We start from the raw sequence: 24,866 nt of genomic DNA on the forward strand, positions 1-24,866 counted from the left end.
AAGCACGAAGTTAAAGCTTGTTAACCCCTGTTAAGATACTGATGTTTGTTGTTGCCACGTTCACTCCAGCATTTTTTCTAAAGCCTAGTCTGCTCAAGCCTGATACCAATATGCCTGCAAACTCTTCATGTTACAATTAATTAGGTTCTTGTTAAGCCTAGCCTTAGCAGGACAGCCTCTCCCTTTTCTTCCATGTAAGAAGGGCCAACCATGTAAAAATTTCACTAGAAACAGCAGGTTAATTTATCATATGAGCTGCAGCTGCATAGTATAGGAAAGTCTGCCCTCTTTCCCCTTAATCTCCTTAGCCTTGGAAGGCTACTAGAAGTTTCATCAAGGTATGCAATGGGCTTTCAGAGCACCACTTACATGTACTATTCCAGCGTGTGTCATCTGAGGAACATAATGTAATACATGATGATTTCCTCACTTGAGTGTATTTACAGCTAAAGGCCTACATAAGACTTGTGCTGCAGAATTTGTATGCCCAACCCTTGCCTACACATCCACAAGTGAAAAACTAAAGTTACTCAAGCCTAAAGCATCTGCTGGTGTGTTCATTCTGCATCCACGCTGACCCTGGCAGCTTTCATTTAGGATCCTCCCTCTCTGCTAGAAGTGGTTAGACTCCCCTGCTTAGAAAACTGCTAGTTTTATTTTTATGTTCTGCCCCAGTGCTTTGTGTTCCTGCCATTTTCTGCAGAGGCTGCATTTGCTTGCAGAAATTTATCTGCCATGAGGAACAAAAATCTAGATGCATCATGAGACCAGCTTGAACATTATGGTAGCCTTATGGTTGTGACAGGTGAGTAAATTCAGCTAGAAAATCAGATTCTTTCATGACAGAATCCTACTCTGCAAAACATTACAGAAGGTAGAAATATTTGTTTTACTTGGAGGCAGTCAGGATTTGGGGAGAAGGAGAGGAAAGACAGTTTGAAAGACAAAACATTGCAAGACACCTTTTGTTAAAACAAGTGAAAAGGCGATTCCTTTTTGCATGCTGTTATTTCTAACTAAACTTAATTGCCTGTCTACTGTCCTCCCAGTTTACCACAAAAAACATCACTACAGCATTTTGAATGGAAGATATGACTAATGGTCATCTACCTATACATTGTTCAGTCTCCATATCTGCTGGAAGGGTGATTTCTTGCACCTACCCACATTAGAGAAAAATCTCTTTTCAAAGGAAATTATGAAACTTAAGTTTTTGTAGTGCATAGTCCTTCATCAGCGCAGCTACATTTCTTAAAGCAGAGAAATGTGAAATGATGGCTTGGTGGCAGAGAAGAGCAAAGGCACAACCTAGGAATAAAACACACAACACAGGAATCAATACCATGTTGTTCTGGCTTTCACACTGACAGTAGATGAAAGACAGCTTGGAAAGATCCTTGTTCAAGCAACTGTGTCTCATTGAATGATGTGTCAGGGACAAAGGCACAGCATCAGAAGTGAATCTAAACCATCTGTTAAATGTCATCATGCACAAAACCTGTTACTGCATTAGCTCCAGATCCAGGCACTCAGATTCACATTCTGACAGGGATACTAAATAAAGAGTAGAAAAATCTTAAGCTAACGGAACAAAAATATTAACCTTAATAAAAATGGTATGCAAGTAATCACGCTGTTCAGAGAAAAGCCAAAAGGAGTTTAAGCAGACAGGTCCTGTGTGCCGAGACTGACACTAAGCTGTCTGGGATTTTGTAAAAACAGTTTTAAAAAATGCTACAGAGGACCCAGAGCTGGAGTAGCTGATTAGGACCGATACCTAGCAAAGAAAAAATAGACTTCTTGGGGCACTGGGAAAAACTCTTAATTCCTCAGAGCAAGGTAATGCCACTGCTATTCTAAATATCTGCTCAAAATTATTTGGAGCTCAAACCCAAGAACTCAAGGCCTAAAGACGATCACTTTTATAACAGTTTTATTCAAGTCTGTGTGCTCTAGTGTTGAGACAAGGCCTAGATCAGCATTACACTGTAATACAATAATTTTAGCCATTGAACCAAGCCTGCTTGGCATCCTTGGTTTACAATTTACAGTACATCCAAAAAAAGAGCAAAGAGAAAAGAAATCCCAAAACGCCAACAACTTTCATTAGCTCTTTGCTTTGCTTAAATATTGTTCTATAACATAAAATAATTTAATACAAAAAAGAACTGTAATCCAAATACACATAATACATTGACACAGAACAGAGGAAAGATACAGTAGATTATGCACAAGAGTATTCAGTTGATGTGTTACCTACAGTGAAACAAACTGGACATTAATATAACTATTTAAGCCCAAGAGGGTCAGAGGCAACAAGTCCGGGTCACAAATAAAGCTTTTCAAAAAATAATGCAATCTTCTTTTCCTCTAAACTTACTGCTGTACAGAAGTTAAAGGAAGGCTCCAACAAATCACTTAATTTGACAACATTTCATCACACAAACAAGAAAAACTTGGTGGCCTCTGTTATTTTACTCAACTCTGGGGTACATTACCATTTGCTAATGTAACTGCTTCATTGCAGGTTCTTCAGGCAAAACATACCTTCAGGTGCTACTTCCATAGCAACAGACTTTTGAACACCATGAACAGAAGAGAAGACATACAGAGGTCTCCAAAACCAGAATGAAATATTTAAGTTGTAAGATGAATCCCAGTCCTGCAAAGTTCAGAGTTCCTTATGAAGTACCCAACACCCTCCACACAGTGATTTCAACACAAGCAGAAACTATCCCACATCTCAAAAGAAAAGACATGGGGGCATGACCTTACAGTAATCTACTCACCTGGTTCTTCAGATTTATAACATTGTACCTAGGAAAGTCAGGTCACTGATTTTTGCATCTGGCTTTAAATAGAAGCAGGAGCAGATCCACAATTAATAAGGCAAAAGAAAGAAGTAGCTTATAAAAAGAGGGAGGAAATACATTCTCTGGCTGAGAAATTCTTGGACTTTCAAAGCCACAGAAGAGACATTGTTAAAAGCACAGGTATTTTCCCTGATTTTTCCACCACTGTTGCCCTGCCCACTCCATATAAGCCTCTCAAGTCAGTCAAAATATCTCAGATATTTCCAGCTCATCCTAAATTTATGACAGAGAAATCATATATACCAACATAAAGTGCTGTGCCAACAGCCAACAAACAAGAACCCTAGACTCTGGTAACAGTGGTGGATGTTGATCACTGCTGAACTTGTCAGGTCTGTCCACCAGCCTGGAGGGATGCATTTTTAAAATGAGAAAAAACACCTGAGAACAGGCCTCAGGTTAAGCTGACATTTGCACATACAACCTCCACCCACTGCTTACTGCCCCTTTACAGCTAGCAATCTGCTAATGCAGAAGTCATTGCTCTTTCTTCCCATGTCAGAAAACATTCTCAAAGCTTACCCTGTTTACGGTAAGAATTAGCAGTCAAATAGGCATGGCATGTGCAGTCACGGAAAGGCCACAAGAGTCAGCAGTCAAACCAGCATTTACCCAAAGACCTGTGAAGGAAGTGTTTCCTCCGTTAAATTGTCTCTTTCCTCTGACAGTCAACGTACAGAGCCTGGTCCTTCATCATTAATCTCTATAGGACAGTCTCCCAGTTTAGAGTAAAAGAGCTTTGCTGAATTGGGGTCTTGTGCATTTTGACCCTGATAAACATCACTGAAGTCAGTGGAATGTAAGTATGTGATGAAGAGCTTTCTTGAATTGAGGCCTCTTCCCTTTTAACTTGAAAGTTCATTACCCTAAATATGAAACTTTTACTACTAGATGTTCTTGCCTTTATGTGGTTTCTTATTCTAACTGCCAGATATAAGGGGCACTGGTGCATACTGACTTTAAGTGGATCTAGGTATATTTTCCACTCTGAATTTAGCCATCCCCCAAAGAGACCTATGTTACACAAGAATGCATTTTACTCTCTGCTAAGAGCACTGGTCAAACTCAACCGTTCAACTTGCAAACACTCATATGCTTTCTTTTTTTCTTCCTTTTTTTTTTTGCTGTGGCTTTACTCTTTACAGTCTAGGGTTTCTGGATGTTACGGTTGTCAAGATAACCTTGAAAACAGAGCAATGGCAGAACTGATACAGCAACATCTGCTTGAGGTGCAGTGTGAAAAGTCAGCTCAGAAATAGTAGCTGCCCTATTCAGATACAAATGCTAACCCTACTGACACTGTAAGAGCTGCTCACTAAAGCATGCAAGACAGAAGAACAAGCCTACTATGAATATCTGGGCAATCAGTCGAGGGTGACAACTCATTTTTGTGACAGAATGGGCCTGGGAGAAAACACATTACCCAAGTTGAGAAGTGTCCCCATCCACAAATTCTAGAACAACCCAAAGAAGCATCTCAGTTCTCCGCCAGATGTAGTACACTGAGCTTCTTAACAACTGAGCTATGCCAAACAGTAATCAGAGGCCAGGTTTGTTCTGAAACTCAGTAAGGAGACAACAAGTGCCAGGGTTCCCAAAAAACTTGTTAATTTATATACTGAAATCTGCTGTTAGCAGCATTCTGATCAATGAAGCTTTGAAAATCACCAGCATGTCTTCCTGCTCCATTATAACCTCTACTGCTAAGAGACCAAGACACAAAAGCATCAGGACATGGCTAGAACAAAGCTTCTTCTCTCTCAGACCCATATGTCTCTCTCCAAGACAAAGAGGTTAGCTTTATCCAACCTCAACATCTGTTCTTGAGAAAATGCTAAATTGGAACAATCAGGGTAGAACAGGGAGACAGTGTCAATCATCCTGCAATCACATATATAAAATGCATTATTCTAGTCTTATGTTGGGTTTTCAGCCAACAACTTTTGAACACAATGTAGGTTCTCACTAGCTATCCTGGAAGCTAAAATTTGAGTACGGGCAAGATCCTGGAAAAGTACTTCTGAATAATGAAGGGCCTTTTTTCCCCAACATGATTATTTTTCAAATAATTTAAGCAAGTAAAACTTTGGCATTCCTCCTGTAGATTTGTTCTAAGCCCCCTTTTGCTAGCTGTGCATCCATCTGACTCATCAGCTACAGTCCTAACAGTAGCCCACTTCAAGCTGAGCTTATAAATCCACTACACTACACACTAAAAATGTATGATGGTTTCTTAATATTAGCTATATTAGGCTGTCTGCACATTATTAGCATTCAGATACAATAAGGACTATATTAAGATCAACTACGTTAGGAAAACAATACTGCAAATACATGGGAAGAATCAAGATTTTGTGTAGGTCCACTTTAAGAGCACATAAGATTATTAAAGAAAAAAAAAAAATCTGTTTTCAGAAAACAGACCTTCAATTTAAAAGCAACAGTGACCAATATGAAATCACCACTTTTTGGTCTGTGGACAATCAGCTCTTCCACAGGTTGGAGACCATCAAGAAAAATGCCCTGCCTTGTCAAGTATTGTTTATTTTGGAGACATACATAGTAAAAGCAAGTATAATCTTAACTTATAAAACTAAATTGCTGGTTTTATTTTTCCATCAGGAACTTGCACGTCAAAGAGCCAAATACATGTGTTTGTCTTTCTATCATTCCAGCCTCAACTGCCTACCCAGAGCAATTCTTACCAAAATTTACACTTTCTTCCCATTGCATCTCTACAAATGAGGTAGCTCAGGGTAAAATAAAACAAGCCAACCAGAAATTAAGTAACTACACATTCCTCAAATTCTTCTTTAGGATCCAACTTACCTGTGATGCCAGGAGATTACCAAGCAGCTAGTATCCCTCTGTCCTCTGACTGCTTGTTACAATAAGAAGGATAGTTTCACTCTTCTATTAGCTATTTCCTGCCAACCTCCGCTTTTACTTCTCCCAGTTGTGTCTTATGTTCTAGCTTGGAAACATTTTAGGTCAAAGCACACCTAAAATACGTACTGGTTTCTGTCTTAGGCTCCCAAGTACTATGGTAACAAGAATCAATAACTGATAAAGATGGGATAGGGGCAGAATTCTAATTGAGAGATAAGGAGAGCCAGGAATAGTGTGCTTCTTTCCACAGGGGTGTACACACATCAGTAAATGGGAGGACATGAAACATTTACTGTGCTGGTATTTGACCTGATGTGTGAAGAAGAGCGCGACAGTACTGAAAGCTACAACCAGGAGCTCCCTCCAAAAAAACAACTCCAGGCCCTAGCAAAGAGGCATGTGAGATAGAAGGCACCTAGGAATACAGGATGCACCCAACACACACATATGTATTTCACAGGCTTAAAAAAACACCCAAAACCCAACAACAGACCCAACCAATAAACAGTCCAAGAAGCCATTCTCAGTAGGAAAATTACGTTTCTTGCCTACAAACATTGATGAAATGCTTAAGATTTTCCAGTTGCAAGAAAAGGGAGATCTTTGTTTAGAGAGGAACAATAATAATTCTGGTAGCTCCATCAGACACACCACCAGTGGCAATTTACCTTTTAATCAAGCACACACACCTCTTACCCTGGGAATGACTATTTTTAACATACAAAAATAAAACTGATGTAGGTAATTTCAGAAGCTGTATTCATCTCTGACCAATGGCAAAGCTGCTTCAAAAAGCTGAGTGTGAGAAAAAACAAAAGCAAATGCACACTTTAACCGCAGCATGTGACTTTCTACTATGTGTTCAATAGAGGGAGCAGTGGAGTAAGCCATAAATGCATTTCCATACTGCCTCACGAAACTGTGAAAGTAGGGCTGAGGAAACAATACGCATAAATTCTTCTTAAGACTCTTTCGTTTGTTAACCACAAAAAAAAAGGAAAATCTAAATCACAAATGGGATTGGAAATAGTGAAAAAAATACTAAAAATTGGTTAAAGATCCTTTCCATCCAGCTAGATACAATACCACTAGCTGTGCAAACCACCATATTCTAATCTTACAATAGGAAACTTAACAGAAAAACACAGGAAGGCATTCTTTCCTAAAGACATTTTAATTATATGATCAACCAAAGGTTTATGAAGTGTGAAAGTTATCCTCTGTAACAGCATGAGCATACTCTGGTTCTCCTTGCACGTACATGCTGTATTTACTGCTTGTTTGCAAATACGTTTTAGCACATGCCTATCTCCTCACATTTCTCACACATGAGAAATCTTTACTTCCAAATAGAGGCATCCTTGTTTCATACTTAAAAGTGAAAGTGAAATTAGGACCCTGTATCACTGTGCAAGATTTAAGCCTCCTTATTTGCCATAGAGTTGGTAAAAGCTTTTGAGACTACTTCCAAAACACATGGAAGAGGTTAGAAAGCAATAAACACTTTTTCCAAGAAGGTTTCAAAAAAAACCAAAAGAAACCAAGCCATTAATATTAGCTTAAAATGACTTACAAAGTATACAGGCTATCACTGAATTTGAGGATATAGTATTCAGTTTGGTTCCATACATCTAATGGGACTCCAGTTCCCATATTCATCCCACAGAGATTAATTAAGTTTCAAATAAAAGTTCGGTTCAAGATAGAAACATGACTCAAGTTGGAAGGTCATTTCCTATTTAACAGAACAGTCCAGATGGCAAAGACCTTTCTTTACTTGATCATTACTGCCTCACCTTCAACAGAATGAGAGGTATCCAGTTTCATGACAAATCGAAGTAACATCTCTATGCAGTATTGTCCATAAAGTCTTATGATAACAGCATGCTATGAAGAGGAAGGCAACTAGTCCCATTCCTAGAGGTACAGAACAATACTTCATCATAAAAGCATGCCAAACCAGAACAGGTCCTTCCACATCAATAAAGAAAAATACACTTCGACAATACTAATTTTGTTAGAAAGCTATTACAAAAAGAATATTTTCATTGAGGTTCCCTGCTCCATACTGAATATCAACGCACTGCAATAATAATCTGAAGGAAAAAATAAAACCTATAAAAAGTTACATTTGCACCTCTGAAAAGGACTGAAAGGAGATAAAACCTACTTGCTGGCAAAACAGAGCATTGTGCAGTCCATAGGAAGCAACAGTATTAGGAAAAAAAACCCTTAACTATTATCACCTTTGTTTTGACGCAGAAGCTTTCTTCTGTCTACCTGTCCCACACTCAATTTCTGTGAAGCCAGTAGAAATTTATCAAAAAAATTTGTCATATTTTGCACTGGTTGCTATGCCTGTGCTTTTGCCTCAATTTTAAAGGACAACCAACCAGGCTACAAGGATAGCATATTTTGAAGGGCTGGCAAGCTTTTTTCTATTCCCTAAATCAACACATCACTTACATAAGTTAGTGATACATATTGCCAGCTGACTATTTAAAAGAAAAAAAAAATATATTTCTGGATCAGAAAAACTTCTCTCAGCAACAGTCTTACTACTGTTACTACCTACTATCAGTTACAAAATTGTCACTTCCTCTTTGTGAGCCCTGCAATTACTTTAACACATTTTACCCTATTCTTTTGTCATTGTTTTAGACTACTCAGTGATTTTTTGCTTTCATTTTATCTTTTTCTCATTTTCTCAGAAAAAAACCTGCGTAACATTCAGATATTTAAGAAAAAACATATTTATTAGATTTTTTTTTTTATAGCAAGATTTTCACCATCTTCCTCAAGAATGCTGCTAGAAAGGTATGTCAATCAGCATAATTCTGAAACTTTTGTCTCCCTGATGAACGGGAATACTAGTAACCGGTAGAAAAAAAAAATATTTGTGAGCTGACTGGCTCCTATCTTCTCAATATCTAGTGGACTACAGTGAAGCACTCCTTTGGAGATTTGGAGCACCTCAGCTCCCACAACTGGTAAGGAAAAAAAACAATACATCAAGAGAGGAGAGAAATCAAGCCAGGATGGGCTAGATGCATATAGGGAGAGGTTACTAGCTAGCTTAAGCATGCACATAGCCTCTGGGCATCACGACATCAGTTGCAACAGCTTTTAGGATGCATAAGGTAAGACACCTGACAACTCTTTGCCTTGAGAGCCCCCTCTGCCTGCCAGAGAATACCCCACCACCTGCTAAAGCCAATAGCTTTGTTCCTACAACAGAATCCTCTTGCCTGGTACCTCAGGTTAGCCAGAGAGTTCCCAACTGGAAGACAGTTATGGGTTGATGCTCAAAGACTACCTCATTTTATTTCATATGCTAGATTCAATGAAGGTAACTGCATCCAAGGAGTGTTAAAAAAACAAAGAACAACCAAACACTAAACATTATGCTTCTACCTAGTCTTTCTGGCAGCTTTGTAATAGAGGATATCTAGGTTGGAAACCCTGATCTGGATCCTTAACTCCTTCTAATCTGTCCTCCCAGTTCCTTCGATGTATCAGTGTTCATTTGGTGCTAGGGAGGATGCTCTTTGGAGCAAAATACTTCTAATACGTCAAACACACACGACTTTCACCAAGTGATTATCTAAAAGGGAGAGTGGAGGAAGGGGTTTGATATTTCATCCTCAACCTTCGCAAGCAAAAGAGGTGACAGAACAACTTGGCTTTACAGCTGTCTTTCCTGCTGGGAACTTGACCAAAACCTTACGGTTCACTTGGTGAAAGTGGCCAACAATCAGAAAATTTAGTGGGCTAAGTTAAAACAAGGTGACCTAGAAAGGTAACCTCCCATTCCATGCAAGCAAATGGATTTTAAAGATTTCTGTTTGAATGGAGCTATTCCAGGTGATATCTTTGCAGAGCACATGATGCTTCCTATGACATTTGTTTTCTATCAAAAAAGTATCATTACATTACATTTCGGAACAGCTGGTCCAGGTTTGTTTCAGACTTTTTAAATTGGTACTGGAGACTATGAAAAATAGGTAATTTCCTGCTTTTAAGTCCCTCTGAGACAGCCTCTGACTGGGCCTTCCTCAAGTTTGTTTCTGTAGCACAATCAAAATTAACAATCTGTTTGGGTGGGTTTTGCCTTTTTTTAGTCTCTGGATCACAAACTGAGTTTTCAGAAATGGAATGCAAAAGGATGAATTCTTACGATATCAATATGCTGAAGGTCTACATTTAACAAAAGTGTCAAATAAGTTTTCTTTTTAAGGTATCTTAGGCCCACATCAGAATGCCTTGCCTACAGTCAACAGTCTATCCAGCTTCAGCAGCTAGCATAGCATCATTAAGGCTAGCTCTGGAGCATTCAATGGGGAAGGCAGCAAAAAATAATTCTGCCATTAAACACATTTCATGGAACGTGATAAAGAAATGTGTGACCTTTTTACACAAAAACATACTGTAACTGCTTGAAAAAAAAGGGTGCACTTGGCTAATGGCAACATGCTGGTTTTAGCCCTCAGAGAGAATTTAAAACCCTAAGTACAGTACTTCCCCACACATGCTGGTTTTTAACATCACGTAACAAACATTTAAACACTCAAGTTCTGTGCTGAAAGCTGCGAGAAAGTATTCGGCTATACCGCCTTCACAACAGGACCGGACTGCCCTAACAGGTTGAGCACTGCCTTGGCAGCACTGTCAAATCAGTTATTTGCACCCAATGTCAGTAATTGGCAAAATGAGCACAAATCTGTACAAAAAGAGCGAACAGATACACTGTCCCCTGCAATAAAGCAGACTATCCTATTACAGTCATATACAGGCCACATCCCTTTCTTACAATGCCGAAACTGGGGAAGAGTGAAGCGCTCATTAAAGCCAGTAAGATGTACCTGCACAGGCACAGACACACACTTGCAGTCTCTGTACAGAAAGCTGTGAGTACAGGTACACCCTATTTGCGGGACTTCTTCCTTCAAGACAGGGGTCTGTTCTTGCTCCGGAGTTAGGAGTTTTTACATATTTGAACAAGAATAAAGTTTTACATGTCTATAGTGCCTTTCACTCAAAGATCTCAAAGGACTTTATACCTATTACGTATGTCCCAAGCCCTCCCCCTGTGAGGTAGGTATTATCCCTGTTATTTACAGATGGGGAAATTCAGGCACAGAGGTTACATTATTTGCCCAAGGTCACACAGTGAGTCAGTGACAAAATAAAACAGAATCCAGATATTCTGATTCCTGTTTGCGCAATCCAACTACTAACAAGCCTCAATTTCAGAAGAGCCTTAAACAACCATCAGTGTGCATAAGAACAGTCTTGGGTTTCAAGGGCCACTCCTAAAAAGCGTAAGAAAGGAGGAAAAACGGGAGGGGGGGGAATTGAGGGGGGCACATAACTTACTTCTGCAAGCCAACACAGCTTTAAAGAAAGAGTTCCTGCTAATTTCCTTCCTAAAGGCTGAGGCAGCTTGACCATGAGCCTGGGATACAGAGGCTAGAAAAAGGAGGCTAATGGAAATAAAGTTCGAAACAAAAAAGCAAGCTAGGGTAAACAGCCATACCATAAGCCTTCACCTTTTTGAAAGCACAGGGTCATATAAAAATAAGGCTGAGAACGACCTCAAGAGATCACTGAAGTCCAGCCAACCTGCCTCAAAGCCAGGATCAACTACACCTACTCATTCCCAACAGTCTAGTTAGTCTGTTCTCAAAGACCTCCATCAGTGGAGATGCCATGCCCTTCCTCCGCAATCTGTTCCACCTTGCACTGTCACATGAGTGAAAGAGGACAAGCGAGTCTAAGATAGCTACTTCTGCTCCTTCAGTGGGGTACCATGATTCTCAGGCCTATCTAATGATCTGAATACATTTCAGAGAAGGTAGTCTCCAGGTATTTACTTGTTTCTGTCCTGGATTCCTTGGGAAAACATCAAACACTGGTGTCTGCTGTGGTGTAATATTTAAGTTTTGAAAATACTGATTAATACCAGGAAAGATACCAATATACTTACTGCAAGTGCCAAATCCTATAAGGTCAGTAACAAAGACTTTGATATGATAATTTTAGCTCATTCCAGATTCAAACTGCAATAAGAGGGCAGGGAAGACTACAGAAAAACCCCACAGCAAAAGTCAGCAGCTCAGAGTTGCCAAGTTTCATCCAACTGCAGACAAAAATCAGGCAGTCGAACAACACATCTTCAGCAGAGGCAGCACCATAGGACCTCTGTAGAATCCCTCCATCTCATCTGTCTTCAAAGTGCATTCTCAGTGCAAAAAGTAGGATTGAATTTAGAGGGGCTCACTGTCCCCAGTGGATTTCATACTAAGACCAGAATTCTTGCTTGAGTTCATATGCTGCAGCTTTGTGTGTGTTAAGTTCACTTCTGCATAGTGGTATGGTGCTGTCCTGGCTCTGCCCCTCAGCATCTATGTCCAACAGTGTCCGTTCCTCTACAGGAAGACCCACCTGGAAAGGAAGCAGTGCAGGCAGTCCAGGTCTCTCTTCTACAGTGCTGCTGCTACTAGCAAAACAAGAGTCCAGATTGCTTGGAGTATCAGTACTTGAACTGTTGGCAGAAGATTCACCCTTAGCATTGCTGGGTGACACAAACCACCAGGGATCAAGCCGCTGCCGACTGGCTGCAGGACGTGGCCGGGGCAGGAACTCCAATGTCTTGGGTCTTTCCAGTGTGGGGTCCTGCTGTGCATTCCATCGTCTCGGGGTTGGAGGAAAAACAAGGTTGGGGTCTGGCAGGCGAGGGACCTCATTGGGATCTCTACTTGGACTAGGTGTTTTTAATACACCTATCCAAAACAGAGAATGTAAGAGAAGAGGGAAACATGTTAGATGTCACTGCTAAGTGGTTCCAAATCTTAGTTTATTGTACATACACTGTGAAAACATTTTCAAACCAGAACGCCTCCATTCAGAATCTACAAACTTTGTATCTTCAAGATTAGACCATTCTGAATTAACTGGCTTCTTTATCCCTACACTGTTCTCAACACATTGCCAGACACCTGTTTGACTGACCTAGCAAAGCAGCAAGTTTGTTCATTCTCTCATTTATTTTCTGCAGTTTTCAGACTGGAGAGCATGGATTTGACGTCCTGCCAGAGGTGAGGACTCTCAAATCCTTTGGAGGGCACATTACCCATTAACAGTTTTATTTGATCAGGGACACTTGCAGAGCAGGGTGTGTGACACCTGTTGGCAGTGAGCAGGACCAACTTCCTGCAAGAGCCATTTAACACTACCTACTGTGGATGCTTCCAGGTTTGTTTTCGTTTAGGGGTGGGAGGTGTTTGGCTTTTTTTTTTTTTTTATAAGCACAACATAACTTTTAAATTTTCATTAATACCATTCTAATGAGTATTCTCAGCTGCATTAACCCACATTTCACTGCAAACTTCGATTCAGACAACCTCACATCTTCTTTTATTACCATTGTGAAAAGTCTAATTAAATGAGATTTTAATTTATTATTAAATAAATGTCCCTTTTTTTTCCTCTGAATTACTAAGGCAAGAAAACAGCTAAGCATTTTTTAAGTTATGAAGTCACAGCCACTCCTAAAGACTGCAACAGTGAGAACATCACCTACCCAGGAAGATCCCTCCTGCTTGCAAAGGAATAAGAGCAACAGTGGCACAGCTCCAAACTGCTTTAGACATCCAGTTTTCACTGCCTTAAGGATCAGAAGTTACTTTGAAATTGTAATAGCAGTACAAAGAAGTATATAAAGGCAATGGAGATGGCATCCTGAGGAACTGCTAAAAGTGTGCAATATTTGTACTTTGAGACCCTCTTTGTCTAAGAAACAATACTATGCACTGCCTCACAGTACAGGGGAGCAAAGAGAGTTCCTTAGTGCAGAGATGCTGGAATAGAGACCATTACTGCATTATTCTGTTCATTATTTGTGTAAAGATAGCATCCATAAGCTGATCTTGTGGGCTGGCCATCACAATGGGTGCTGTATAAGCAAGATGTTTATTTCCTAACAAGTAATTACACTGTTTGGGACTTTATTCTGAAGAGGAAAAGGAAGATGGCTGAAAACCTACCTGCTCCCAGTGCTCCACTTAAACAGCTACTGGAAGGGCATCCACTGGTTGGGCACCCATTGACAACTAGTCCACTCCCTTTGATGGCCCCATCAGAAGGTGTGCGCCTGTGCCCGCTTTGCTGGGTGTGGGAAGAGACCGTCACATGTGTGGGAGTCAGGGACTGGTTGGGGTCTTGTTTGAACCTCTCAATCTGGACATTGACTAGTGGGTTGGTAATAGCTGGCAAGGGAGCCTTGACTGTCACTGGGCTGACAGGCATTTCATACACCACAATCTCATCACTGTCTGAGCGCAGCAGGGACCGGGTGGAATTACATTCAGAAATGGAAGACAGGGAAAGAAGTGTAAGGGATGTGGATGGCTCTCCTAGCAACAACATGGGATCCTCTTTCTTGAAGATCTTTCGGGAAGGTGGACTAGTGCTCCTGCGTGGGCGTCCAGCTCGCTGGAAAATGCTGTCACGCTTCTTCTTCTCTTCCTTGGGAGCCTCTGGCTCCTCCTCAATCAGCAGCTGACACTTCCCTGCTTCTAACAGATCAAAACCCAAGCCTGCAGCAGCCAGCACAGCTCCACAGCCAAGCAATGCAACCTCACATCGTTTGTGGTGGGAGCCACTACGTTTGAGGCTGTTGGTGGGTGTCAGCTGTGGGGTACTAGTAGCAGAGTTCACAGGGGTGGACTCCTCATTGGCATCACTAGAAGGGCCATCCCAGTCTTCGTTCTTTTGAAATGGGATGCAGAGGTATGACTGGTTGTGCCCAGGTGAAGGGTGCACTTTTCCCTCTCCATTAAGACATTCGCTGTCTTCATCATCTGCAAAGCAAATAAAAATGGACTTTGCATGGATGTAACATTTTCACCGGCAAATTTCACTGTTGCAAATATACGTGAAAATTAAGCTTCTCCTCAGAAGATGCAACTGTCCTTGCAAGCATCATTCACCAACTGCCAAATACTCACAGGCTATTGTCTCCAAAGCAGATAGGCTGAGACAAGTAACTGGAAACACTATCAAAGTGAAAGAAATTAGTGACACATTAATCTGTTTGGGATCAATTGTAGAACAGCATTTCAGAAGCAATCTATACCTCAGTTACTTCTAGAGTAAATTTATATGTTTGGGAGTGAGGAGCAAAAGTAAGGAAAATAAGGATTTTTCCTTGCAAGGGAAGGTGTAACCATGCTGCACATCTAAATACCATTAACAGGAAAGGAGTTGAGAGGTAGCATGGAGCTAGAGGGGAATTAAGAGAAGCCTGTTAGCAGGACAGATAAGAAGCACAAGCAGGTAGGTGAACAGAAAGAAAAGCCAGAAGGAGAAAGTAGTTACTTCAAAGAGTAAAAGAAAAATGGATACCACCAAAACGAAAATATTTCTCTAAGGTAAACAGGTGAAGGTCAGGAAAGAAGACATTCATTCAGATGTGAATGGAGTGGGGATGAGAACATAAAGTCCAGGGAATTCCTTTACCCATCTCTGCTAAGCTGGTGAATCCTGGAAAAGCAGGTGCAGTTCTCTGGATCTTCCCAAGGTTTGGTGCACTGGATGACCACTGTTTATATCCTTCTACCAGAGCTTTCAGACTGCAATAGTGGAAAGATGGGAGAAAATGTACCATGCTCACAACTATTTTTCATTCCCTCCTTCTATATTGTTTATTGCTTTACTTAGGTTATGCATGTAACCATCTTAAGTACATAGATTTGAAGTCCTCCCATAGCAAGACATTTTGCAACAACTTTACAGCACCATAAAATACAAAACCAGTCAAAAAGTCCCTCCCTCATTTGTTAGACCATGGCAATCAAAAGACCTAATAACCAACAGCTACGAACACAGAATACTAGAAAGCACCACTACAAAAAACAGACGGAACATTTTATTTTGAAACTAAGGCAAACCTACCATGGCAGGTAAAAAAAAATAAAGTGCTCAGGAGGAAGAGAGGAAAAATATCTCCAAAAACATTTCCATGTGAAATACAAATGAACAATGAAAGTCAAAGATTGCTCACTGCGCCAATAATATGCTAAAGTCATTGAACAGCAAAGTCATGCCACTATATTGTAAGCCCCAATATCTCTCCTGCAAAGAAAATACTGCACTGAAGTACAGTTAAAAGCATATCTAGATTATGGAAAGTTCTAGATTATGGAAAAATAGGTAACTAAAATCATAAATCATGTCATTGTTTCTTTTAGTTATAAGAAAAAAAACACACAAGGCAAAGAATACCAAAAGTCCCAAAACAAAAAACCCAAAACCAAATCCCTATTTTGAAGTCGCCAGCATTTAAAGGTATATCACTTGGCACCTGAGCTTATTAGTAGTCCCTATTCATAGGTATTCATTACCATCATCCTATTTGTTCCCTGCAGTACTTTCATGACATCAGAAACAGCTTTTGTAATTGGCATAACTTTCTGACATATCAACACTTAAAATTTTATTGTTCAGCTATCGATATTGACTGAACTGGGAGATTGGTGGTGCCTTTCTCCAAACTCCAACACAAAACACATCATAGTGTTGGTGAAAAGCTAACAGGCACTTCAGGTAGTCAGAAATTGAATGAAAGAAAACGTGTAGACATGGCACTTCAGGATATGTTTTAGTGGGCATGGTGGTGTTGGGTTTATGGTTGGACTTGATGATCTTAAATGTCTTTTCCAACCTTAATGATTCTGTGAAAGGAGCAAAAATATCTGTGAGTAGTCTGAATGATCTCAACAGGACACACAACAGCTACTTGTTATTGAAAGAATAGAACACTTAAGAGATGAGACATCTTCCAGCTCCATTACTAACTTGCATTGTTCTTTGATCAATGACACATAACTTCCATGTGCTCATATCCTTCTTTCTCTGTAAGGGAAAGATTGTAATGAATTCTGTCTCATGATTCTCATTTTCCACCAGAATCATTCTGCATTTCTAAGATGGCTTCCATCACAGAACTTCAAAAGTCAGTTTTACTGTGTAATTTTTTTTGTCTTGGTCTGTATTTTTCCTCTATTCTCTACCTAAGTGGCATGCCCTACTTGTCACCAAACTATGTTGCTACAGCAACATCACAAGGTCTAAAGGTGATTCAGCACATGTTCAGTTGGCTGATGATCATGCTATAGGCATACACATAAGTCCATCATTTTCCCTCCATTAACCATTCTGGCACGTGCAGTACTATGTACTTGCAGTACTATGAACTTGAATCCAGACAGCACAGTGCTGCATCCTACTTGTCAAGACAGACAACCACATGATTTTACAACAGAGATGCAATTTAGTGTTTGGGGTCTGTCCTGATTTATTCCCTCCATGCTATACTCATCTATGTAACACAATCCACCAATTAATGTGTGTTGTATCTAAATTATCCAGGTGCACAGCATGCATAGTTAGGATAAATACTATATAAAGAGCAGCATATTAAGGGAAAGATGGTGAGTGAAAACGAACCATGTTAACAGTGTGATCACCTCTGAAAGTAAATGTCAAAGCTCTTACAATATGGGTAGACAACTACTGAGGAAGGGGAGATTTCCATGGAGGGGGGAAAACACATACTCTGTTCTCCGTATGCAGAGATAGCAAAGTTGTAAGGGATAGACAGCAGTAATATTCAGTTTAACCTTCACTTTACGGTCATAGTTACCTAAATGGTCTTGGGAATTGCCCTTTATTGTACAGCAGGACACATCAACTCAGTGTATTTCCTTTCGAATTCTCAGACAATCTTCCCTGGCAATAAAGAGACTGAAGATTTGCTGTTTACTGACAACGCACAGTTCAATGTGAACAGAAAGATAAATAGCTACCAGAATGATTTCAAGGCCTGCTACATTTGCCTCAAGGTTATAAAATCTTTATCCTTCCCTTTTATTTTTCACTCCTCCTCCCTCTCTCCCCCAAATTACAAGCAGACCTCAAAGAGCTGTGCAGAGGATAGCTGCACATCCTCTTAATTAGACAGTAGTGTGCATTTGAAAACAATTCAAAACACGCCACCTTAGAGTACATACCTACTACAGCACTATTATCTGTTACTGCTCCAAGGAAAGAGCAACTGGAATGATTTGAAAGCACGAGCAACAAAACTACCTATTTCAGTCACCCGCATGAAAATTTGGGAACCTAAAGACTTCTTACCTGTAATCTATTTGGGTTAATAGGAAGGTTACTACTCTGTTGTATTATGGTTGAGTTACTTCTCTGTTGCCTTCTTCTATGGGGAAGTCAAACACACCTCTCTAGGAGTGATAAGATGACAAGGCTTATTTGCTCAACAAATTGCAAAAACAGTCCCTACAACTATAAGATGGCATCTCTGGTGTCTTAATACCATTCTGTAACATCATGTCGAGGCATTCATACAACACTGTTATACATAAAAAGTGACTGTTCCCAGGCTCACCCCTATTTAGCTTGCAAGATCTTAAGAGATAACAGCTAAAGGACTACGATTACCCCAAATCCAGCATCACCTTCCCTAAAATCAGTAACACCACCAGTGTCAAAGTTTAAACAAGGTAAAGATAACCCATGCCATAGGAACAGTCTGAGGCTAATCAATGCCAAGTTTAAAGACAGTTAAGACTTCACCATACATCCTTGAGAATATACCGTAAGATCACAACTGAACTGTCACAACACTAGTCCAACATAAAGCTTCATCCAGTCTCTGCAATTCAGCACAGCAACCTTCTACTGCTATGTATATTCCTTATGCTCAAAGATAAATACAAAAGGGTGAATAATCACTGTATAATCTTTTCATGATTGCCTTTACTCATACTAGAGAATTTCACTGCAACTCCCACAATGTCATTCTTGGATAAATTTGGAATTATCTCTTGTGGACAACACATGGAAAGTCATGAAAAAGATGAAGATTCAAGTTCCCCTGATCACAGAGTTGTGTAAACAGCTGGAATAGCAGCACTGCTGCTAGCAGAACAGTGTCATGGAGAAGGCTTGAACTGGACTTTCATATTGCAAGTTTAGCTCTTCACTTTACCCCAATTTTTATTCCCCTACCTTCTAAAATTAGAGTAAAAAAAATACTAAAAATAGTAAGCACTATCTTTTGAGTCACTGATATTTACTGCAACTTTGCTCCCTTTAAATAAGTCTGCAGTCTGGCATGATCTCAGCAAGAAGCAGTAAGTTCACTGCACGTTAACCATACTGCCCTCTCAGCAACAATATCATGTTTCAGATACTCTGCAAAATGCCATAACTGTATTTAGTCTCCCTGGAAAAGGTAATGAATAGTATAGAGCATCTCAGTTGTAGACAGGATAGTTTTAAGAGCAACCATGGTTAGCAAGCAACTTTCTGGCTGTCTGTGCCCAAAAGCAATTCGGGGCTTCAGACTGTATGGTAATAAATGCAAAACTGAAGAGTTTATTCCCAGAACTCAGAATAGGATTTCAAGGCAGAAGTGTTTTTCTACCAGCTTCAGTGATCTTCTGCCCTTTTATATAAATAACAATTGTAAAATGTAACATCTGTTTTAACTCTGGAGAATGCTATACTTCCTCCATAGGATAGGTAAAGCATAGACAGCAGTCAAGGAAGCTTCCTCCACATTGCCCTGTTAACATGTCAAAAATACCTTTGAGGGACAACATATTTTAATGTCATTAGAACATTTAGATCCAGGACCTCTTGCAGAGGGCTGTAATAGGGATTCATTATGTAAGCATCTATTTTCCATGAATTTCACACCTGAGCACATATTACTAAAGAAAAATTCTAACCAGTTATTTTATTTTCCTTGCTACAAAAAATATGACAAGAGTCAAACTACCAATTTAGCAGGAGGAAAAGTTTCAAACTCCACTAAAAATCAAAAGGCATTCAAACCTCTCAGAGGACCAAAAATACTCCAACGTTTGAAGCAGCATTTCAGCAATGATCCATTGGAATTCTGATATAAATAATTCAGACACACAGAAAAAAAAAGAAGCCACAGAACAAGAATCTAAAGAAAAGGGCCAGGTACAACCTGTATCTCTGCAAAAATCACTTTCAGGATGTATTCACTCAATGTACGTGTCCTTTTCAAAAGCCTGAAGAGAAGGTATTTGCCTGGCTCTACCAGATACTTTTTGAATAATATTTGAATAATAGCATTTAAGACAAGAAAAAGCATTGCTGAGAATTGTAAAAGAGAAGTATTCTTTTTCAGATATGATATGAAACTGCAGGAAGTTGAACCTGAAAATAAAGAAAAGCTACCAGAGAAAGAGTTTTGCACAGCTAAGAAGTTCTACCGGTTACAAATACACATAAGGTAATAGCAGATAGTGAAAGCATCAGGTCAGTGCTGGATGTCTAGCAAGGGACTGAATGCAATGCAGTTTTCCAATTTGTTCTGAATCACTCACATCCCTGTTACTCTCTTACATCTCTGGTATAGAAACTAAGTTTGTAAGCAGAAAAGTCCTTACAAGAAGATAGGCAAATCTCCTGTGAGCCAGCTCATAACCAGTTTTAGAAGCTGGAAACCAGCGTGGTTCCAGGCCCTCTCTTACCCATCTTCTCCTGCACCCAGCTCCTTGTGGCAAAGTGAGCTTGGTCCCCAAGTGCGTCCCTTTTTCTTCTGGCCTCTCTTCTCTTCTTCCTCTCCTTCCTCCTTTGGAAGGACTGAGCTTCGTCCCCATGTTTTACTGCTTTCAGCAGGAGTCACTTCACAAGTGGGAAGAACAGTGGAAAACAGGAAAGAAACACAGATACGCAAATTAAAGAATTGATTCAACCGCAACATAAAGAATAAAACATCTGCTGGAACAGGAGTAGTAATGAAAACATCCATTCAGCCTTCCTTCCCATAATTCTGACCATTTATCCACACAGACTGAACAACCAGTTCCCTTCAAAATTAGCACAGATAGGCTTCACAACTTTATTTCATCAGTGGTTTCTTTTAGAACCACTAGTTTGATACCAGACACACAAGTGTCATGATATCCAATACAAACACTACATATTAATTAACATCCTTTTCATATTTCCAATACATGCTTGTCTGCCTAATTCTGTTTCATTATGGAAACACTATTTTCATTACAAGTGTCCTTGTTTTTCTTTCCTTCAACCAGTAACTTAATCCACCTCAATAGTGTTTCACAGATTTATTCTGCAAATTAGTATTTTTAAAAATCAACCTGTACACCTAAGGAAAGTATTTTCTATACATTCAAACAACAATAATTCAAGAACTTGGGTAAGTAATGTTTGGACTCCAAAGAAGGTGATACTCCCCCCGCAACACTAATACACTCCATTTTTCTCTCTGAATACATACATACAGGGCACAAGGCAAACATTTTAGGTACTCTTTTTTTTTCTTTTTACAGTCCTGTCCTAGATATGGAATCTTGGCATCTTACCACGCTGACAGACTGCACATTTCCCAAATTCAATACTACATTGAGCTCCTTACACTGTATGGCCCTGAGTCTGGGAATAATAGTAGGACTTGCAGGAGGGCTGGAGCAGCTACTGATCAAGCTTTTCCTTTTATCCATCGTTGGAGAAGCCTGCACAGTGAATTTATGCTGGAAATCTGTTTAACAAAATAAAAAGAAAAAATCAAAACAAAAGCAGAAAGACACAGTTAAAATTCTTTTTTTTAATATAAGAAAAAAAAAATAATGATTTATAGTAACTTTCAAAGAGCGCAATTTACAGGATCTATGTAGAAATTAAGTTCTACAGCTAACTGTTATCCCCCTTTGTACACGCAGTTACTTCAGAACAAAAGATGTGTGCTCATACACATAAAAGATGTATCTTCTTAGTGTATATGTCAGATACATACACATAGACCCCCATGTGTTGACTGACATTTATGCCAAAGTATACCGTTGTATAATCTCTCAGTTTCTTAAACTAAGCAAAACCACCAGCAATAGGTATTTACAGACCTAAAGAAAAGCATAGTTAACATGCACATTTTACCATCATTGCTCTTTTGAACAGCCAATCTCTCTCAGAAAACAAAGAATACAGTGTAAGCCATCATCCCTGAGGTAGCAATGAGCCTTAGGCAATTAACAAATCCCACTTTTGTTCTTTTACAAGTTTGAATCTCCATACAGAATCTGCAGCAGAAATGCTAAGAACTCAGTATTTCTGAAAATCACCATCTTCACTCTTATGAGTGACTTCCCTGACACCTCATCAATATTTAACATTTCGTCCAGAAGGGTGGCATTAGACGTCACTTGTGGGTTAATATGAGTTCACATATGAACTAACAATGTAGTGCTATAGTCTCACAGCTACCAATGTATTTGATAATTTTTTAATTCCTGCACCAAGAAAACCAGTAGATTATGGTTTCTGCTGCAGCATTCTGTAAAATATTCCCAGAGCAAGAACCTCCATCATTTTTTAGGTACATCCTTTATTAAACTGATCATTTTGGGTATTAACATGTTAAACTGCAACACCGTTTTTACCGTGAACCAAATATAGCCATTGACTAACAAACATGTAACATCTCAAATTTACTTCTGGCCTTTATACTTTGAACTTCAGGGAATGCTAGCCACAAGATCAAGTTTAGTTTCTTGATCCCAAAGAAGCATGTTTTTCCCAAAGTACATCCAATACTTTCTAATGCATAAATATCAGTAGAAAGGAGTTACCAAAGCTAGAGGTTCACCTGTTCCCCCCATTTCACCTGACACAGCCTAATATGTCACCAACCTGAAGGCAGGCTGATATGATTGCCATCTTTTAACTTGAGACGGCTCCTCTTGAACTTCCCCATGCGTTTCTTCACCCGAGGCTTCTCCTGACACAGCTGGTGGATGATGATGTTGAGCTCCCTTTCCAGGATGTCAATCTCCCGTTCTGCTAGCTCCTGTTCCCGCCTTCGTAGCAACTCCTCATGGTTCTTCTGTTCAACCGCAGCACGAGTCAGCTCTTCTTCCCAGGTGCGTAGCTCCTGTAGGGACATCAGAAAGTAGAAAAGAAAAGCTACCTCATGACCTGTGGGTTAAGATTAACATTACCTATTCTGAAGTTACAGCAGCAATGACTTGTGCTCACAGCACTGCTAGTACCACTGTTTAAAGGCTCAGGTGAAAGCCAAAAACCTTAAACAATCCTCAAGAACTTCTATGCTTGCCATTCAAGGCCCTTCATATCAGTATTACTATTTGGACCTCGGCACTTGTGAGGCCACACATGGAATCCTGTGTCCAGTTCTGGGCTCCCCAGTACAAGAGAAGCATGGACATATTGGTGAGAGTCCAACAACGGGCCTCGAAGACGATTAAGGGACTGGAGCACCCCTCCTATGAGGAAGGACTGAGAGAGATGGGGCTGTTTAGCCTAGCAAAGAGAATGCTTGGGTTAGGGGAAGGGGGAAATCTTACAAATGCACATAAAATCCTGAAGGGAGGGTGCAAAGAAGATAGAGCCAGGCTTTTTTCAGTGGTGCCCAGTGACAGGACAAGAGGTAATGGGCACCACTGAAACACAGGAGATTCCCCCTGAACACTTTTTTTTTACCACGAGTGTGACTGCGTACTGGCACAGGTTGCCCAGAGAGGTCATGGAGTCTTCCTCCTTGGAGATACTCAAAAGCCATCTGGATGTGGTCCTGGGCAATTGGCTCTAGGTAGTCCTGCTTGAGCAGGGGGCTGGACCACATGACCTGCAGAGGCCCCTTCCAACTTCAACCATTCTTTGATTAGGCATTGAATCCTAAATTCAGTGTCATGAGAAAAGATGCTGGATATCTGACATGAACATGTTTACAAGAGCCATCGGAGAGTACTATGCATATGGGAACCCACTTTGCAAGATTTACCCATAACATCGAAAAGAATTAATCTTTGCTTTCCTGTTCAGTAAGCACCTATGTTAACTTCAGTATTGACTTAAACTGTTTAAAAATAACCTTGCAATCTCATGCATCATAAAATAGCACAAAGCACAGCTCTAACAAAAATCAATGAAAACATCATCAGGAGGTCATTCCCACTAGTTCCACCAAGCATGGTTGCTCCTTAGGCATAAAGAGGCCTAAGGCAAACTTTTCAATCTTTTCTTTGTTGACAAAATGAATCCATGGAAATTGTCCTCGACATTTCAAAATCTCTTCTCACTGTACTCCTTTGACCACAAGGACAAAAGAATTCATCGCTCAGAATAATTATCTCCAGCTAGCTAATTCCACTGCAGAAGGTAAAAATTGAAGAAACCAAGTTAAACTTAATCTTACCAGAGACATTTTAGTTTAGATTTTTTTTTTTTTAACATCATTGTTACCTGTCCCATCACCATGGAGGTTTTGTACATTTTACTCATGAGGTGAATAGGACATAAAATTCTTTTTCCCCATTGCTACAGAGGAATACAGTACTCAACCTGAGGGCAGTCTAGCTACTACTGTTTGGTCTTCTGTTTGTCTGTTAAAGTTCCTGGTTTTCAAAAACTGTTCCAACACAACTATGCCAAGGGACAACACAGTGCAGCAGGGAAATTACTATTAGCTATCTTATTTTTCCCAAAAGCTTCTATAATATGTGAATAGAAATGTTTTAAGTATTGTTATGGGACTTACATGCCCTGCCCCAAGATCTCCTTTTCTTTGTCTGCCTCCTGAACCCAACTTTTGAGCCCAAATCAAGTTGGCTGTTTACTATGAAGTTATTTTCAGGCAAGATGCCATAAAATTACAAAAATACTATTGCTTTACTGATTCCACTGCAGTATTTCGTACCAACTGTAAAGACAGTCTCTGTAAGGACCTTAACATAGATGCAGCAACCTGTGCTTTCTGCAAGTATGCTTGAAGAAACTGTCAGCTTTTAAATTTAACTTCTACTTCTTGAGGCTGATGGTCACAATTCTTTTTATTCCTGCTAGCATTTTTGTTTCCTGTTCTTTACCCAGGTGGACTTCAATTATAACAGCTATTCAACCATTCCCCTGGCTGGCACTCATGCTTATTAGTCTATCCACTTTGGTGACAGCAATGCTGAAGGTACACCTTGAGGTACTCCTTGGTCTTCTCAATTAAGATGCTAA

At 39.9% G+C, this 24,866-nt stretch overlaps 1 protein-coding gene across 1 annotated transcript in view; it reads right to left on the reverse strand.

The window, feature by feature from the left end:
- Positions 1-12,062: 12,062 nt before the first annotated feature.
- The window catches only part of MAP3K9 (mitogen-activated protein kinase kinase kinase 9), a gene marked incomplete at its 3' end in the record, with an annotated part of 54,122 nt that continues 41,318 nt past the window's right edge, over positions 12,063-24,866 (reverse strand). Inside the window, exons 6-11 of the mRNA XM_082000605.1 lie at positions 22,533-22,773; positions 21,262-21,384; positions 20,351-20,504; positions 15,282-15,394; positions 13,808-14,623; positions 12,063-12,544 (exon numbers count right to left, since the gene is read on the reverse strand). Coding sequence (XP_081856731.1) covers positions 12,063-12,544; positions 13,808-14,623; positions 15,282-15,394; positions 20,351-20,504; positions 21,262-21,384; positions 22,533-22,773 — 1,929 coding nt within the window. The remainder of the gene's footprint in view (positions 12,545-13,807; positions 14,624-15,281; positions 15,395-20,350; positions 20,505-21,261; positions 21,385-22,532; positions 22,774-24,866) is intronic.

Source organism: Phaethon aethereus, assembly GCF_964289735.1.
Source record: "Phaethon aethereus genome assembly, chromosome: 5".
In the NCBI taxonomy this organism is placed as follows: Eukaryota; Metazoa; Chordata; class Aves; order Phaethontiformes; family Phaethontidae; genus Phaethon; species Phaethon aethereus.